At 37.7% G+C, this 20,151-nt stretch overlaps 1 protein-coding gene across 1 annotated transcript in view; it reads right to left on the bottom strand.

Annotated features, from left to right (window-relative positions):
• Positions 1 to 20,151, bottom strand: part of aqr (aquarius intron-binding spliceosomal factor) — a 74,869-nt gene that overhangs the window by 40,898 nt on the left and 13,820 nt on the right. Inside the window, exons 10-17 of the mRNA XM_084392912.1 lie at positions 19,369 to 19,433; positions 18,680 to 18,796; positions 16,664 to 16,777; positions 14,831 to 14,934; positions 10,280 to 10,382; positions 5,923 to 6,043; positions 4,707 to 4,848; positions 503 to 681 (exon numbers count right to left, since the gene is read on the bottom strand). Coding sequence (XP_084249038.1) covers positions 503 to 681; positions 4,707 to 4,848; positions 5,923 to 6,043; positions 10,280 to 10,382; positions 14,831 to 14,934; positions 16,664 to 16,777; positions 18,680 to 18,796; positions 19,369 to 19,433 — 945 coding nt within the window. The remainder of the gene's footprint in view (positions 1 to 502; positions 682 to 4,706; positions 4,849 to 5,922; positions 6,044 to 10,279; positions 10,383 to 14,830; positions 14,935 to 16,663; positions 16,778 to 18,679; positions 18,797 to 19,368; positions 19,434 to 20,151) is intronic.

Consider the following 20,151-nt stretch of genomic DNA (forward strand, 5'->3'; position numbering starts at 1 on the left):
ATATAGTTTTTACTATGTTTTTAGTTTATTTAGTTGGTAACGCTTTACAATAAGGTTCATCAGTTAACATTAAACTACATTAGTTAACATGAACTAAGAATGAACAATACTTCTACAGCATTTATTAATCTTTGTTACTGTTAATTTCAGCATTTACTAATACATTATTAAACTCAAAGGTTGTGTTTGTTAACATTAGTTAATGCACTGTGAACTAACATGAACAGCTGTATTTTTATTAACTAACATTAATAAAGATTAACTAATACAGTAACAAATGTATTGCTCATTGTTAGTTCATGTTAGTTATTACATTACAATAAAGTTTATTAGTTAACATTAGTTAAAGTGTTACCATTTAGTTTTAGTACTTCAACTTAAACGAAAAGGTTGCCTTGCCCAGATATTCCTTCAGTTCAGCTCAGGCTTTGCTAGGAGTTTGCAAGTGTGGTTTTTAAATGTGTTGCCAGTGTTTTGCAGAGACGGAGAAAGAGCTGTTTACCCTCCCATTCGTTCTTGATGTGATCTCGGATGTTGAGGTTGAGGGTGACGTCGGCACGGACTCGGGCAGGCCAGTTCTCCCCGATGTTGGGCTTGGCCACCTCCACGATAGAGAAGGACAGTATGGTCTGAGCCATTCGAGCCCATCCTCCAAACACCACTCCTCCATACTCCGACTGCCTGGTGACAGAGCCCTCAACGTTAGCAACTCATCACAAATGAGCATGTTCACACTGTTCTTTACATTACAGTGAAGTCAAAGCTGACCAGGAGTAATTTTTTACTGGATATCTAAATTCTGCTAAACATCTGGTTTTGTGTTCCACGGCAGATCATGCAGGTTTGGAGCGACATGAAAGGACTTTCAACGTTCATTCAACGTGTTGCTGCATGAAGGGACCCTCGAGATGATGATGCTCTCATTTCTGTTAAAGGGGTCATATAATGGTATGCACTTTTACAAGTTGATTGTGCTGAAATGTGTGTTGGCAGTGCCTGTACACAACCATCATATAAATGGTAAAAATTCATCCAGTGGCTTTTTTTTAATCTCCTTATATGTTTTCCCCCGTCTCAAATCAAGCCATTCGACCGTGTGACGTCACACGGTCGGACGCCCCTCCCCCGATTGTTAATTGACAGTAGCGTTTCAACACAGACCCGCCCTCGCTCATGAGCGAGCTGTCATCATAGTCCGCCATTGTTGATACGCTGGAGCAGAATGGCGTCTAAGCGAGTGTGGTGTTCAGTTCTTGGGTGTAATAAGGAACTAGGGGTGTCCATGGTTAACCGATTAACCGATTAACCGTTAAAAATTGCGTAACCGAGTGAAACATTTTGCTCGGTTAAGTGGCGTCAATGGCGTGCATTGAATTTAGGTGTAATACATTTTTGCACCACCAGAGACCGCTAGACCAGTTTTCTAATATGAAGCGGGCAAAGAAAGCGCGCGTCCGAGAGTGAAGGCTGTGCGCGAGCCAGAAACAAATAGTATCCGCGCCACTGATGGCAGCACAATAATATCTGTCTGCAGAGCCGCAGAGCCACAGCTTTACCCCAGCAGTTTTACCCCGCGCATGCGCAAATTCATCACAACAGTTTTACCCGCAGAGTCCGTTTACCGTTACGTTAACCCATACAATTTGTATTATGCATTTCCTAAACATGTACTTGCTAATCAAACACTTTATCTGAACAAACTACTAATCTATAAAACACAATCGGTCTTCCGACCTTTTACTATTGTGTTGATATGCGCGAGGGAGAGAGAGCAATGCAGCGCTCGTGTTGTTTGAAGGCGGTGAGAGTGCGCGCGCGCGGCCGGGGCTCTCTCACTGTTTGTTCTTATGCGCCCTGTCCACTGATCTAAATAATTAGTTGTTACGACGACTTATTTGTTCCCTCGTTTTAATAAATCGTGGACACGTTGAACAAATTCCCTCCCTCATTTTGATTTAACGAATTACAACGTGGCCAAAAACAGTTTGATACTATTAATTAGTGAATGCTAAAGACCTATTTTTTGCGAATTGGTGAATTATTTCGTGGCCACGAATTAATAATAATTATTAAACTGTTTTTCTTACCTGTGAAGATAGCTCTTCAGTGAAGGCCGACTATTCTCGTACAGCTTTTTATTCCTTTTTTTGGTGTGTGAATTGGTGAATATTCAGGTGAATTGTTTCGTGGCCACGAATTAATAATACCTCAGCACGTTTTACAAGACCCTTCTCGATCGCAGCGGCAACGAGCACTTTGATCACTTGATTTAAAAAACAAAACATTTCAGCGCTAGATCGCCTAAAAAAAAACCGAATGAAATGAATGCTCTGCTAGTTAACTGGAGATGTTTTGTTTATTTGTATTGGTATTCCTGCCGCGAGATGTTTCAAAAGTGGTGGGGACAATATCGACCTTAGAAAATAGTGGTGGGGACATGTCTCACCCGCAAATTACGCCTATCTCGGGGTTGCGGCGCGCACACTATGCTACCATATATGGTTAACCGAGTATTAACCGCTAAGGGCCTCGGTTAACGGTTAATGAAAAACTTGAAAACGTGCAGCCCTATAAGGAACACAGCATCATTTTGATGTTCCTAAATCCGAACTGCTGAAGACGCAGTGGCTGAGTTTGTTTTCGAAGGGAATATTCCCCACGATCAACGTCAATGCTGTCATGTTTGCGCGAATCATTTCACACACCAGACTGCTCGAGGGTCAGTATAAAGCTGGTTTTGCTAAGAAGCTGCTCCTGAAAAAAGGATCGGTACCAACTATTCGTGTTCCTGCTGCACCTCCAGAAGAAGTGAGTGTAACGTTTTATTAACCTTTATATTAATCTTTGCAAATCGCTTGCACGCTTCACGATGAATGCGGCTAAGGTTTACACTCAGGGTACATTACGGCATGTTTTCTATGTACGACGTTCTCAATATAATTCATAATCCCACATTTATAATGAACAACGCGTTATGGTTATTGTGTTATTACAAACTGTGTACGCAGGTGTTAAAGTTAACGTGGTAACACTACACTAAGCTTACTTTATAATTGTCGAACTTCTTCAGGACCGTCATCTTGTTCCGGGTCCGACTCCGGTTCAAATTGATACGGTTGGTTGCACAGATGTGTCCTCAGAGACTCCCGCTGCCATTCTTTCTCCAAAATATACCCTCAACTGTTGTCAAGGCAACACTCCACGTGTGTTGTGTCAAAACGCCCCACAGAACAGAGGGGCGGGGTGAGCAAAGCTCATTATCATTTAAAGACACATGCACTTAAATGGCGTGCTGAAAACAGCTGTTTTTGACCAGGTAAAACGAGTGTTTTCTTACAATACTAATGAGGATGTTTAATTAAAGTGTATTACAAACTTTTCATTTAGACCCTAAAGAATCATATTAGCTTGTACAAAAATGGCATTATATGACCCCTTTAAATGATGTATTTGCTACCATCTTAGTCTAAGAGCCCTGCTATGCTATGAAGTGATGAGTCAAGCTACAGCATTAAAGGGGTTATATTAAGCTTTTTCATGTTTTCCTTTTCCTTTAGAGTGTAATTTATCTGAGTTACAAAGCTCATATTCTCCCACAAAGGGATTTATTCTGTCTAACAGAGAACAGCTGCAGACCTTACGAAAACGCATCGATTGCAGTCCAGATAATACTTTCGGGAATGTCTACATCACAATGTGAAATATTAGCATAAATTCCCATCCAAAGGCAACCCAACAGTTAGCTTGTGTACAGCACATTTTACGAAAGTACAACGCTGGCTATACACATCTAAATAAATTAGACATATAAACTTCAGTATGTTTTTTAAACTGCATTTCATGGTTTCACTTCAGGACATAAGGTTGTTACAGTGAAGACGACAAATTAAACTGTTATAACATTGTCTCTGAAAGGTAAGAGAGTTGCCAGTCGAGCTGCTTGATCGTCCACGTTTTCAGTATCCGACTCAGGCTCAAACTGATCAGTAAACCCAACAACATTATTAACTCTGTGTTTAGAGTCGCTTTAGAAGCCTTGGAAGCTGAGGCTCGCGGCTTTACATTTCTGACACGTGTTGAGGTGTTTGGCCAATCACAGCGCACTGGGTCAGCTGGCCAATCAGAGCACTCTGGACTTTTCGGAAGGAGGGGCTTTGTAGAAATCAAATGTACTGTTTCAGACAGACTGGGAATAGAGGTGCTGCAATAATGTACAGTATGTAAAAATGTTTAGATTTTTTTTTACGTATTCCTGTTCTATTACACACAATAAACAAAATAATGACCTTTTAAAATAGCATCACATGACCCCTTAAGTCAAGTTTATTTGTCATTTATAGAAACTAATCCTGTGTGTATCTACATCAAGTATAATGACATTAAGAGAAAAAAAAAAAAAAAGTATGATGACAATTTAGCAAAGCAATTGCAATGAATTTTTGCTTTCACTATTAAAAATATTAAAAACTTACTACTAAAATCTGCTTTCACTATTTGTCCATTTGCAGTAGATACTTCCTACATTCCAAAACGCCTCGTTAAAAATAAATAAATAAATAAATAAATAAATAAATAAATAAATAAATAAATGTCACCCTTCCGAAAAGCCTTGGAGCAAACTCTGCGAAAGTGCCTTCAGAAGTCCATTTGGATACACAAATATGTTTGTTTGTTTTTTGTTAAGATGCTAAAAATGTTTCACAAACCATGGCTTCATCCGTAGTACAACGTCCTCGATATCCTGCCGGATTTCATAGGTGGACTCCAGTCGGAAGAGGTTGAAGTTTCTCAGAAGGTAGTCATGCAGGGTCAGAAACTGCAGGTTCAGCTTCGGTAGAGCCAAACAACCTTCAGATTCACAAACGACAACAAAAACAGTTAGATGCTTTACTGAGTTTTTACACTTGAAGCTTGAAATATAGTGATGACCCAAAATTTTGCACCAAAATAAAAGTAAATGTAAATAAAAAATGATGTAATAACCAATTAATACAAATTAATTTAAAAATAATACTTGTATATACGTAAATAATTTGTATATAAAAATGTTATTTGCACCCAAGGCAGCTTTTACTTCAACTTTTTCTCGGTTGCATCACTATTAAAACAATAGTTTTGAATCGGATATTACTACAGGACAAGTTAAAGGAAATTTTTTAATTCTGTCATTATGTACTCATCACTGCAAACACACACAAAAGAGGGATTTTTATAATTTTCATAAATTGGCACCAATGAAGTTTGGAATTAATGATGCCATTCTTGGCACATATTAAAACATTTTCAGAGCTTTGGTGGAGGGGAAGATTATCAGGGAATAATGACTTAAATATGTGAATGTTAAGTTAAATATTTTATTCATATGGGCGACTGTTATGATATTTGTATGTATCTTTTGTGTGTTTGAAATACATGGTCACTATGACCTGCTGTTGTTTGGAAAAGAGCTGTTTGAAATAAACTGTGACATATTATACCCAAATATTCTTCGTACAGTGACTACCAGTAACAAAATTTGGGACCAAAAATGATTCCGACACTTTGACCTGATCATGTTTTGCTGAAGTGTTTTTTCTTTAATTGCTAATGCAACCTTTTTACACACAGACTGAACAAAATGAAGCATTGCTTGGTGATTGGTTGAGCTAAACTGGTATTATCTAATTGTGTAGTTCAATTTAACACCTGACAGATATTCAACATAATTCATGTGTGAGACAGTCTAACAGAAGGACGGACAAAACCAGTGAAATATCAACTGATCTGATAACTCTGAGTTCTGGTCATATTTTATTACCATTTTCAAACTATAGCGAATAAACTGTGATTGTGTGAGAAATGTTGAAGGTGTCTGAATACATTTTGGTTTGACTGTATATGGTAATATTAGTATAGTGATATGCAGTGATCAAAGCTGCCCACCTTCTCCTGAATAGTACTCTGTGGGAACGATGTTCTCGTCCCAGATGATCTTCTCGGTGGGATACAGAGGCATCTGGTTGAGCTGTTCAATCTGGGAGATCCGTCTCTCGTGGTGGGACACCTGAACAGAAGTGAGAACGGTTTCATGAGGTTTGTTTGTCCTCCACGAACCACCAAATCATCTGGCCGCTGGACGAATCACGCTGTGCTATCATGGTTTACCCTTCAAACACATCAGGCGGCCAAATGTAGGCTATACACGCGTCACAGCGCAAACTGGGCCAATTGCATCCCATGAACATTTGAAGAGCCATACATGTATTCATTACTTCAATGAGCTCATTGTTTCTGCATTAAATTAATACATCGTTTAAATGAATACATTATTAGCTAACTGTGTGATTTGTACATTTAATTTAATATTGAACAATATTATTGATCTGCCTGCATTTGACACCATTATATGAGAACTGGACTGAGCTGGACGATGACATCAAGGTTTTCTCTTGCTGTGAAACAATATGTATATGTATGTATATATGTATGTACTGCAATATCTGTATTAGGGCTGAACGATATTCTGTTTTAACATCGACATCGCAATGTGCGAATGAGCGATAGTCACATCGCCGGAACATGCGATGTGAAGGGTAACGTTAGTAGTAGTTACCCATAAGAGAACGGTAGCACACAGTAAACACGAGTTTGTTGTATGGCTTTTTGCTGGGGTGACATACGCGTTCTGCGTGCCTGCACAGTGATTGGTTCGCTGTGCCGCAGCTCACCGCGCTCACAGCCAACATTCAAAAATGCGCGACGAAGAGGATCCGCCGCAAAAAAAAGTCAAAATCAGCTATTTGGGACTAGCCTATTTCGTCTACAAAAAGGAGGATGTTGACCAAAAAGAGGTAGGCTACTTTGCTGGAGTGTTATAAAGTATTTTCGCCCAATGGTTGTCTTTTTTAAACATTCGTTTATTTTTCGTGTTCGCATTTATGAGGAAAAAACAATGTTACGTGACATTACGGACGCGACCGTTATGAAAGCGGCACTAAAAGACTGCTTTAAAACTTTCACAGAGACCTCAAACAGAAAGCACAAAGCCTTTCTTTAAAACGAATTTCGTTTTGTATTAATTGTATCTTAATTTTAATCAGTATTTCATTATCCAATTTCCTGGATTTAATAATGATTAATAATAATTAAATATAGCAGCCAGCGACTGAACCGGAGATTAAGCTATGATCCATGAACCGAAACTCAGCGTAAAAGGTAGCCTACTCGCCTCACACACCTAAAAAAAAACAAAAAAAAAAAGAAAGAAAGAAATATATCTATTATCTACAGAAATCTCTACTTTTAAACAGAACCATTAAAAAAATATATAGCTATATTTAATCTGTATGAAAAGTGCATTTCTCCCGATCACTGCTGCGAAGATCGCGAGTCAGTAGGCTATTGTCAACTTCATCTTTACAGAAAACACTTGTTTATTAATAAACAATTAAAATGTCTCATTGTAATATTTTACATATTATTAATCATTACTTTTGCTGGGTCTAGGTGCCGTTTACATGAACGCGTCACTGAATCAGCACAGAAAACATCATTTTTCAGGTCCTAGAACCCGAAGAACGTTAGGTCCTGCGTAGAACGTTCACCGAATTCTGAGAGAAATATGTTTCTGGAATAAAATATTAAGTGGCCTTTTTGTTACTTGTAATGAAGCTTGCTTATTAGTGAAATTATTAATAACATGGAATGGTAATTATTGACTTTAGCCTGGATTGATGGCTCGCAATATCGCGATATATATCGTTGGGAAAAAAATATCGCAATGTAATTTTGTTTCCAATATCGTGCAGCCCTAATTTGTATTGTGAAAAGCGCTATACAAATAAACGTGAACTGAAAAAAAAATTAATACAGCACCATCAAAAGCTTTTTTGTGTTTTGAAACCAGCACAAATGTAAACATGTTTTCCAGCACACAATCCTGCGTACAGGTTTTGTATACAAATCAAAATGTTGTTCTTGTGTGTTTGCGTAATATATCGTAAACTGTGCCGTGCAGATCCCACAGTCTCAAAGCCTTTCTTTAAAGAATCTGTTATACGCACTACACTTTTAAAAGTTTCCTGTACTTTCTGACACTATAAAGCCATTCTATCATGTTAAAAATCCAAATGAGCAAACGCTGCGAGACAACATTAAACAGTTGCAATGAGAGAATGAGTCGGGCGGCTCGTGGGACGCCGCTTTGAGAAAATCAAATGAATTAATCAGGAGTGTTGGGGCAGCTTATCCCGTTGAAGCTTAATGAAGTGTTTTATCAGGTTTGTGACCTGCTCTGACCCTGTTGTGGGCCGCAGCGCATGAATATAACCAGATTTCAGCATTAAAGAGGAAATGCTCCAGTTCTTGATGAGATTTGGAGCGAGTAATTAAAACATGCCGAAGCAGGACCACCAATGGGTCTAAAACATCTATAGCTGTGACCATTAAAGCAGTCAAACACTAACAGAACTTAGAAATTGAGAATGTTACAAGTATAATTAATCCACAATCAGAATCAAAATTAGCAGATCCAGTCATTTTGTGCAAAACCTTTTAAACGCGTTTGTCCCCCGACACTGAACTACAGTGAGCTGAACCGAGACAAACTACACGTCACTCAAACCCTAATGTACAAATAACTACTGTAACTCAAATAAAACATAAACACTCAAATACTGGTGAAATTATATATATATATATATATATATTATATATTATATATATTATATATTTATATATATATATATATATATATATATATATATATATATATATATATATTAGTAGGGGCGTAACAATATATCGCAATACAAAAATGCAACATGTATCGTGGATAGTTCACCCAAAATAAAAATTACTGTGTGAGAAAAGAGTTTTAGTGTCAGTACTACATTCATCTACTATATATAATGTTGAGTATCATGTATAATAATGCAATGGGAGAATATTTGTGGGTCCTGATGATGCCAAATGTCTGATGTTACCAGTGAAAGTGGCCTATACATTATTTTAAATATATCTAGTCAGTGAAGGAGTGCATGTATGTTAGTTTAAAATAGTTCTGTGTTTTCAGCTTCAGAATCATGAATATTGTTATTCTGGTGTCTCTATTGTCCTGTGCTTTGGGTTTCCAGCATCAAGTCCAAGCCTGTTCATTTACACACACTATGTAATACCAAATTTAGCATTTTAATCAAAAGTAAATTTTTTGTTAACCTTTTAACATATGTCTTGGAGTATCGCAATAATATCATATCGTGATATGTATCGAATCGTGACACGAGGGCATCGTTACACCCCTAATACATAGTAAAAGTGCAAGTTCTAAATGTCCCCCAAAGTGAGTTTGTATAGCATGTACAGCGCTCGACTGCGATTATTTTTAGATATACTTTTCTTACTGCCGGTGCGACTGTATTTTGTTAGTGGTTGCACTGGTGCCACTACCAGTTTGCTGTCAGGCCGCATGTCAGAGTCATTATTAGGAAATAATAATGCTGATATACTGTGCTCGAGGAGTGCACTCTTCAATTGCACGTGCAAATGCAGAGGCGCACGCTGTATATCACTTCACTATATATATATATATATGTGTGTATGTATGTGTGTGTGTGTGTGTGTGTGTATGTGTGTGTATATATATATATATATAGCTGATCACAAGTATGCAACATCATAGTTACGTTTAGTAAGTCATGAAAAAGCACCAATAAATGACGTAAACTGGTATGTCATGTGTTAGCTGGGGAGGATTTCTATGCAGGTATGATGTTCATTCTATTTATCAGGATCAATGTCCATATGTTTTGTCCCACTGTGGTGAAAATCAAGTTTTTAATGTTGTTTATGTGTCTATATGGTGTTTTTAATATGCTTTAAGACAAACCATGTGTAAATTCATAAGTCGACACCATTGCTGAGTATTTTCTCCTTAAAACTGCAGTGAACCAAAGACAGTCTCAAAAACACGCTTTGAAATCGCTGGTGTTTCTGACGTCACAAACTACCTTGTAACCAATCAGATCAACGTGTGATCGTCAACGAGTGGATCTCTGAGCTGAGTGAGTGGAAGCTCATTTGCATATTCATAGAACCACGTATACTAAATGAAGCAAGGGTGTCGAGTAAACTACACAAAAATGTACCCGATTGTTTATGTTCTAGTAGATGGACCTATTTTTTTTATGACTTGCCAGTACTGAATGAAACATTTGCTATCTTCATTTCTCCTCCTTTTTCCACTGAGTGCAGCCTTAGAAACAAGCATTTCTTAAATAACCATATTTCAAGATGTGCCTACCAGCAGTTCCAGGAGGAACTCTTTCTCGTAGGACGTTTCTTCTCCCTCCGGAAGCTCCGGCAGGAGACACAGGTATGCCGACACCCGGTGGAGGGTATTGGGACTACAGGCAGAGAGATGAAGAGGGAAAAGTGGGTCAAAGATGAACAGAAGCGGACAGTGTGGTTTCAGAAACAAGCTAAAGAAGGTTGCCTTAATAACAGGCATTCATTCACACGTTATAAATATTGTACACTACTTGAACAATAGTCATCATCATTTTAAATCAATAACTGGAAAACACAACCAATTCACAATTTAAGTCATTTGCAAAACCAAAGCATTTGAGTTTTTCTAAATCTATCAAATAAGCAAATTGTCACACTACATTTGCACTTCTGATTATATAAGATATCATGACATCCCCCACCCGCCACTAATGTCATTATAATGTTTTAAGTAGCCTGTTTTATAAAATATTTGGACAAATGTAAACAAGAAAAGAGGGATAAAACTGGGTATTCTGAGAACGTATTTTGACGAGTTGACTCCATTGACGAGTTTTTCTGACTTTCCGTGTTTTGCGGTAGGGGGCGCTGTTACGCATCTTCTGGAAAAGTACAGCATCTTTTTGCAGTTTGAACGCTTACACTTTCGAGCAGTTCAGAAATGACAAATCTATATCTATAATATAATACATCTATAAATGAAGAGTTCAGATGCAAAAGCCTCTAAGTGCCATTTTAAATTTTCTTCTAGAATGAGCATTTTTATCAAGCTCGTATTTTTAAGTTCAGTAATTTCACTTAAATGACAATTAATAGGTAATTTTCATTGCCATTTAAGTGAAATTACTGAACTTAAATATACGAGCTTGATAAAAATGATCATTCTAGAAGAAAAATTCAGATGGCACTTAGAGGCTTTTGCATCTGACCTCTTCAAATATAAATTATAAAGCCAGATTCTGGTGAATTTGTTAAAGGAACACGCCGACTTTTTGGGACTTTAGCTTATTCACCGTATCCCCCAAATAACAAGGTCACATGAGACACAGACATCTTCTAACCGTATACATATTGGAATCTATATTCTCAGAAGCAGAAGCACTGCTACTTGGGCGGAGAGATTTGATCGCAGCGCCTGAGAAGTCCTGTGGTGAGGAGCAGAGAGTTCACTCAGAGTTGGAGTAAATCACTTCGCAGAAGTAGCAGTGCTTCACCTTCTGAGAATATAGTTCCCAGTATGTAAACGGTTAGAAGATGTCTGTGTCTCATGTGACCTTGTTATTTGTACACGCTGTGACTATACACATCACAACATGTAAATAGGAAAATGTTGGCGTTATTTTGTCACTTATTGGGAGCAGTATGCTAGCTGGAGCCATTTACCTCCAGTCTTTGTGCTAAGCTAGGCTAGCGGTGACAGAGTTATGGCACGCACGGAGATGAGAAGGGTATGTATGGACTTATATAACTCTGGGGGATACGGTGAATAAGCTAAAATCCCAAAAAGTCGCCGTGTTCCGAACTTTCACTCGGTTTCACTTTCTCCCGTTGCTTCCAAGCTGGAAAGTTGAAAAACAAATAAAAAATGTACACTCCATTTGTGATGTTTTTATGTTAACAGTGGTCATAAGAGCGGTTATGGCATTACAGCAAGCGATCACCAATCCAACGTGTTCTTAAGTCGGATAATATTAACAAAAACATCTCCACTCACTACTATTCGCTCTCTACTATAGCTTCTTTGTCCTAAAATCCCACAATGCTTTGCATTGCTGACATCACATTCCCATTTTCGATAGAAGCACTGCCTTTTGTCTTTTATGAGTTTAATAAAGAACTGTCTCGTCTTCTGTCTAAACATACCGCACCATCTTTAAATAATGATTGACTTTTACGTACGTCAGGTGACCTTTAAATGCGGAAAAACGGTTTCCATTGCAGTTTTACGAAATATTCCTTTTCGAACCGCCTGAAAAACCACCTCATGTGAGCGTAAAAACCTTTTTGCGAAACTGACGTGTTTCCATTGTGCATATTTTTAATTCGCAATTTCAATTTGCGCAATTTGAAGGGTAATGGAAACGCGGCTTGTGAAGTAAAAAGTTATCAGAGAGTAAAAGAGAGTAAAAAGTGATCTGCACGTTCCGAGCTTTCAAAGCTGCTAGAATGAGTGTTTGGTGTTATTTGATTGAAAGACGGGTGTTGCTGAAGACTCGTTGAATAAAAAAGCCCGTCTTTTTGAGCTGCCTGCAGATTAGGGTTGGGCAACGATTAATCGTGATTAATCGCATCCGAAATAAAAGTTTGTGTTTACATAATATATGTGTGTGTACTGTGTATAATTATTTAGTCTATATAAATACACACATACTGTATGTATGTGTATATTTAAGAAAAATGTGGTATTTATATATAAAATATTCATATATAATATAAATTATGTATAAATATATCTACAGTATATACATGCAAATTTTTCTTAAATATACACATACATATGTGTGTATTTATATATACAAAATAATTATACGCAGTACACACACATATATTATGTAAACACAAACTTTTATTTCGGATGCGATTAATCGCAATTAATCGTTGCCCAACCCTAATCTGCAGATTACCGTAGATTTCATAATAAGTGCACAAACTATCACTCAGCATGGTTTTTAATCATGTCAAGATAAAATTATTTTTAAAAGAGCCTGTCTCAAGATTCAGCGGTCTTTCCCGTTCATTTGCGCTCTGCCTTGCACTTTCTCTAGAGTGAATGCGTCCTGTAACTGTGTGCTGCCTTCCTAATTCTAGATAGTAGGGATGCACAGAGTTTCGGCCGCCGAAAATTATCGCGTGAAAATGCCATTTTCGGTTTTTGGCCGAAAGAGAAAAACGGCCGAAAATATTGAATTATTGAAAACTTGTCGCCACCAACTGGTGTAACGATGTAATTGAAACTTTTGAAGTGTCAAGTTACTTTCAAAAAGTGCTTTACTGTTTTTGTTCACTACTGTAGACATCAGTGTTTATATCCAAACTCTAAACTTTTATCATAGTACTTCTGTGATAATTGTAAGACAGAAATAAGTCTGTGAGGCTGAAAAGACTGTTTGTGAAGCGGTTTCATATCTATACATGACAACTGAATGTTCGCTGTGATCGTACTTTTCAAAAGTTTAATAGAAATAGCTGAATCGTAGTCATTTAGTATCTATGCGCGGTTCTATGAATATGCAAATTATTCAAGGGTTAGGTGATTACTCAAGTGATTAATCGTGCAGCTCTTCAGCATAGCCAAAATAGATACATTCACTACAAGTTTGGAGACAACACTGGGCAGGATATGTAAAAAAAAATATAACAATGGACTAAAATGTATTACATAATATATAATGCATTTTACATGATTTATTCCTTAAATCAATTTTTTAATAAACACTGTTTTTTTATTTAATCAAAGAAATAATTGACAAATGCAGTTCTAAAGCTCCCATAGATTTCTGTGTTTTCCATGATGGCAGGAACCGTGTCAGCAGTTAAGACACTTTACCATCAATGACAAAAGCCATTAATGTAATGGGCCATATCTCACTCTCTCCATAAAGATATGATCACATTTAAAGTTCCCCTGTGGTGAAAATCCAGCTTTTAATGTTGTTTATATGTCTGTGCAGGTTTTACAAACCATGTGTAAATTCATAAGTCGACACCATTGCTGAGTATTTCCTCCTTAAAACTGCAGTGAACCAAAGACAGTCTCAAAAACACGCTTTGAAATCGCTGGTGTTTCTGACGTCACAAACTACCTTGTAACCAATCAGATCAACGTGTGATCGTCAACCAGTGGATCTCTGAGCTGAGTGAGTGAGTGGAGGCGGGGCTCATTTGCATATTCACAGAACCACGAATACTAAATGAGGCAAGGGTGTCGAGTTACATTCAAGATATTTTAAAGGAGTAGATCACTTTAAAATGAAAATTACCCCATGATTTACTCACCCTCAAGCCATCCTAAGTGTTTATGACTTTAAGTTATACTTATAAATGTCCCGGCTCTTCCTAGTTTTATAATGACGCACTACGCTACTTCTGACGTCACGAGTTGCGTAAGTGGACTGCGTATGTTTGTGTGGCCGGAAGCTAGAATTTTACTGCGTTACATGTTAAACATGAATATTTTTCTTACACAAACTCATGGCTTGCTTCAGAAAGCTTTTATTAAAGGTCTGGAGCACTTTTATCATGGATGGATGCACTTTTTTGAGCTTCAATCTGCTGGTTGCAATCCACTGCCATTATAAAGCTTGGAAGAGCCCGGATATTTATTAATATAACTCCGATTGTATTCGTCTGAAAAAAGAATGTCATATACACCTAGGATGACTTGAGGGTGAGTAAATCATGGGCTAATTTTAATTTTTAAGTGAACTACTCCTTTAAGACAAGAAGCATTATTTTCAAGTAAAAATGTTTAAATGTTATTTTGGTGATCAAAGATGAGTTCTAAGTGATAAAATGATTGACTACAGGGGGACTTTAACAACTGCAGCCTCCTCGTGTCTCTTACCTGAGGTGGCCGAAGTGTTTGGTGAGGGACTCTCGCGTGTCCACGGCGGCCACATTAGACAGGGCAAAATCATTGAGCTCAGGGAAATGAGCAAACGCTGCTCTCTGAAATACAAACAGACACCTTTGAGTTTCAGAAGCATCTGACAGATTTCATCATAACCAACCAATGAATCGTCACGGACCAGATGAGTGTTACAGAGCAGACACCAGCCTCTCTGGTGACGACCGATACCCCATCAACGATGAGATGGGAACCGTTTAAACTGCATTTCTAACTTTCCTTACTGAAACTGAGCGCTGCAGCCAACAGCAGACCGCTGGACTTGATGGGTTTCATGGGTTCGATGCATTTAAAAATGGCACAAACAATGCATTAAATGTTGTTTCGATGCATTAAAAAATGAGGGAAAGGAGAATACTACATATTTTTTAAAGGTCAAATACAACAAACATTATAATAATAGTACAAATCAGGGTTCCACTCTTTTTAACCAATGATTATCCATGACTTTTCCATGCCCTAGCGTTTAACGTTTCATTATGAAAATGGCACCGAAATCACAAAACCACAGTGTGATAGGAACACACTTTTTTAAAAGTCACATTTGTTTAAATATAACCCACATGAAAACATCCAACCCTCAGTAGTGTTGACTTGTGTTTTTTGTAAAAAAAAAAATGTTTCCAAAAATATGCACTGCAATTTGTTTTTAAAAAGTTGCTATGATAATTGCAGAATTTCACACCTGGGAAAAGTCATGGGAATTTATACAATCTTGAAAAAATCCAAGGAAAAACATGATTTTTTTTTTACGGCTGTCCTAAAAAAAAAGAAAAAAAAAGTCATTGATCGCCTCCGATCAATCGAGGCGAGATTTTTTTGTTTATGACCAGTGTTGCTTTTTTGTCCCCGTTGCCCGCCGATGAAACGAGACGTCCAATTAAGATTTAAGCTTACCCGAACCGCTGCTGTTGCAGTGTGAGGAAGGTGGCGCTGTTTAGAAAACCTGTGTAAACACTGAAGGAAACTATTCCGGAAGAGAGAAGAGAATGGATGTTGAGTTCTTGTTATCATTGGTGTCTGAGAAGAGATTTATTCTCACGTTTACTTGAATATTTCTACATACACAACATAATTTCTCTTCATTTTCCACTGATTTATGCGCTATGAAGAGCACTGTCCTCTCTTGCCTTTGTGTGTTTTTATGATGTATTCTCGTAAGCATTATAGATATGTTGTGTTTCTGGTGTAGTACCAAACTTTACACTAATTTAATGCTGCATGTTGTGACGCAGACGACGCTTAAGGCAAGCAGAAAAACCTACGAGATACATACATGAGGAAAAATGTCAGTCAGCGCCACCTAGCGTGCAGGCGTGAATTAGCAGAAGGACATCTATCATTTCACGTTTGTCAGCGATTAGCCTCGCTTTATAACGTCACGTTCAGTGAGAAAGGGCCTTTAGGCTACGACTCACATGCTTTAAATGAGAAGTCATGTTTGAGATTGCCTGTTTTGTGGTCATTCTTGACCCTCTCGAAAAGTTCCCAGACTTTGGATTTTCTGCGCAACGTTTCCACATGGACCAATCATGTTAACGATCTAGCACTGTTACTTCACCAATTCCGGTGTTTATCCGGGCCAGTTTTTTTTTCCGTGACTAACTGACAAAAATTTTGTCCAATGTTTAGTCGACTATTAAAGGGATAGCCAAAAAAAAAAAAATGTAAAAAAGTGCATGTTTTTCCTTGGACTTTTCCAGGCCGGGGAATCACCATGTTAAAATCCCCTCATACTGGCAGGTTTTCCATGAGTAAAGTGACGTTTACCTGGAGAGAGGTGATCCTGTCGTAGTGCAGTGTGGTCATCTCTTTCTGTGTGAGGGCGTTTCCAGTCTGATCACTGATCTCAAAGCCAGCGTAGAACTTCAACATGTCCAGCAGCTTCACACAACAACACAACAGTGATTAGAATCGCCAAGTAGAATAAACCGTTGAAAAAGCCTCACAAACGTTGTTTGTGTTTACATTTTTTTTATTTACGTAGAACTAGGGATAGGACAATTACCGGTTTCACTATAAACCACGATAAAATGTACTGGTTAGCATTATCATTTAAAATTGAATTATCATTAAAACCGTGTTTGATTATCGCAATTTTAATAACTCACTGTAAATCCTGTCCAGCCAGCAACAGGCGCAGGCGCAGCGCGAAATGTTGTTGTTTTTTTATTCGAGAAGGAATGGCGGAAGGCAGTGGCCGTGCTCGGGAGGTTTTTAAGCCTTTTAAGAGGACCAAATCTGAGGTGTGGTCATATTTTGGCTTTTACAAAAGTCCTGAGTGAAACTTAATCGAGGATGGTCACTACAATAGGGGGGAAACACTTCAAATCTGCCGAGTCGCCTTGTGTGACCATCACACACTGTTTATAGCGAACGCAAGGCAAGTTAACTTTGACCTCAATACCAAAACTACGTCTGGGAAATAAGTGGGCACAAAATGTTGTTTTGAGTTGATATATTTGATCTCACTCACTTGAAATAAACGTGAAGCTTCCGCGAAAAAAAGTTCGCAGCAAGTGTCTTTGAGCCAAAGACAAACGATCAAGTTCAAACAAGACTATTAAGAGTGACATTTAAGGGATAATAATGTATATCATTGTACACTTATTACACCGATTTTTTTTTTTTACCACATAATTACGGGGACATATTGAATTGAGATTAATATTTTAAATCTTACCCGTTTATAAATCCATTTTGTACAGCGTATAAAACAATCATCCAAAAACGGAGACGCAAGACGGCAAGTTGTAACGTTATTTGAATGAAACGAGAGAGCGCGTCCGTTGCGATACATGGATGTGCGCTGTGTTATAAACCGTGATAATATTGATAATCACGATAATTCTGGTCACTATAATCGTGATATGAAATTTTCATACCGTCCCATCCCTACGTAGAACAGAAACAGTCATATCAATACATCAGCGGACAACTATGACTTTTTAACGTTCTCAAACCAGCCTGATCAGTGTAAGCTGATACATTACAGATAAATGATCATTGTTTCGAGTCAGCATACCTATATTTAAACACACTAAAGTAAAAGAAACGTTAACTCTCGAGTCCGTAAGATTTGTTTTAGTCTACAGCACAGGCATTTTGTTTCTTTATTCTTTGTTATATTAATTTTTGTTGCATATCAGCATGTATCTTTTTTATTCTTGTGTTTCATTGTTGGCTCGTTTGTTAAATGATTGTGGGACAGAAAAGATTGTTTTCTGCAGTTGTTTTTTTTTAATAGAGTAAAATATTTTCCACTACATTATTATTGGTTATCCATATTGGCTACGATCTATATCACTGCAAATTATTACATTATTATTACTACTACATTAATCCTTCAGGTTTGCTGTGCTTGTTTGTAGGGGTTATTGATTATATATCAATATGACTATAAAGTAATAATAATGATAATAAATAAATAAATAAATAAATAAATAAATAAATAGACAAATAATCCTATTGTAATATTTCACGGTAAAAAAATTAAGAAAAATAATATAACAATTTATGATACATTATAAATGTACAATTACAAAACTGATACCTATGGCGGTCTTATTTCAAAATTAAGCAATGTTTGTTTTAATGCAAAAAGATAAGCGTTTCTCAAGTATGTGAAGATGTTTGTTGAATGTTTGTTAAAGCGACTCAGACTCAGAGCAGAATCAGATGTTCATGTGACCTTGTAAACACATATTTCTATGATGAAATGAGCGCTGGGCCGTCTGACGAGTGTGGTGTTATCTGGATGAATCGTGTCGTTCCCCTGAGCTGTACCTGGCAGAAGAGGTGTCCCTCCTGCTCCCGGTCGGTGAGGTGCGACAGCTGGCAGTTCACCACCAGATGAGCGTCGTCCAGGAGTGTGTTGAACCAGCGCCGGGTCGGGAGGAGAGCCTGACAGAAACACACACACATCTGAAGTCACAGCACAGTCCTCATCAATGGAAGGAGTGACAGATCTATTCTTTCGTATTGTGACGCATCCATGTGTAAAGGTTTAATGAAAAAGAAAAAATGTAGTCCATTCATCCATCTATCTATCTATCTATCTATCTATCTATCTATCTATCTATCTATCTATCTATCTATCTATCTATCTATCTATCTATCTATCTATCTATCTATCTGTATCTATCTATCTATCTCCAACCATTCATCCATCCATCTATCTGTATCTGTATCTATCTATGTATCTATCGATCTATCTCTCCATCTATCTATCTCTCTATATCGATATCCATCTGTATCTATCTATCTATGCTCCAAATGTTGTCTTTCACTTTTCACAAAAAAAACGTGCAAAAAATTGTTACAAGGTCAAAAAAAAAATTTTTATGAAACGTATCCACAAGTAAACAACATGCATTTAGAAAATGATGAACAGTGAATTTTCATTTCATGCCAACTTTAAAATCTTTTAAGAAACGGAAATAAGCAGCAGAACAAATGCTGGCATGAAAACGTACCTCCAGGTCAATCATGAACTCGATGAATCTCTCACAGTAGTGAACCTTCTCCATGGAGACGGAGCCTAGAGCAACACCAACCAGAACACACACATTAGACCACTGACGACACACCTCATTTCCCACAGACAGGGCGTTCTTCCGTGAAGAGAGAGAGTGGCCGTCTCATAAACAGGGCGCGCTGGCCTCTTGTGCGACCCGAACAGGTGGACGATGGGAGGAGGGAGCGAAGCTGGGTCACGGCACACGATGGTGAAAACACACAGAGATACTCAAAGCAGAAATAAAGTCACAGCCTGAAGGGCGGCAGGAACACTGAGGCCTCATGGGTAACAGAAATCAGCCCCATCTTAATGTCTAGCACTATCCTGCAAAATGGGTTTTTCGGTGTCAGTGACCAGTACTTCGCAATTAAAAGGCCTTTTAATATAATTGTAAAAACGTCTCCCTTCAGATCGAGGTGGACAAAGCACACAACTTCCTTACTGGAGTGAAAGTACAGATACTACTGGTCAAATATTACTCTGTTACAAGTAAAACTTGTAAAGACACATTTTTATTTAAGTACTCGTTTTTAAAAGTACTATCAAAAATAAAGAGTAAATGTCAATGCATTGTTTTATTATTATTGCATTGTTGTATGTAATACTTACAGTACCTTATGCCTCTGAATCAATGCCTGCCTACCCTCATATCAATATCACATTTATTTCTAGAACACAGTTCCAGTAATGGGATTGAATATGAGACTGAATAAGTGCATTTAATCACATCCACAATGGG

This window comes from Rutilus rutilus (assembly GCF_951802725.1).
Source record: "Rutilus rutilus genome assembly, chromosome: 21".
Lineage (NCBI taxonomy): Eukaryota > Metazoa > Chordata > Actinopteri > Cypriniformes > Leuciscidae > Rutilus > Rutilus rutilus.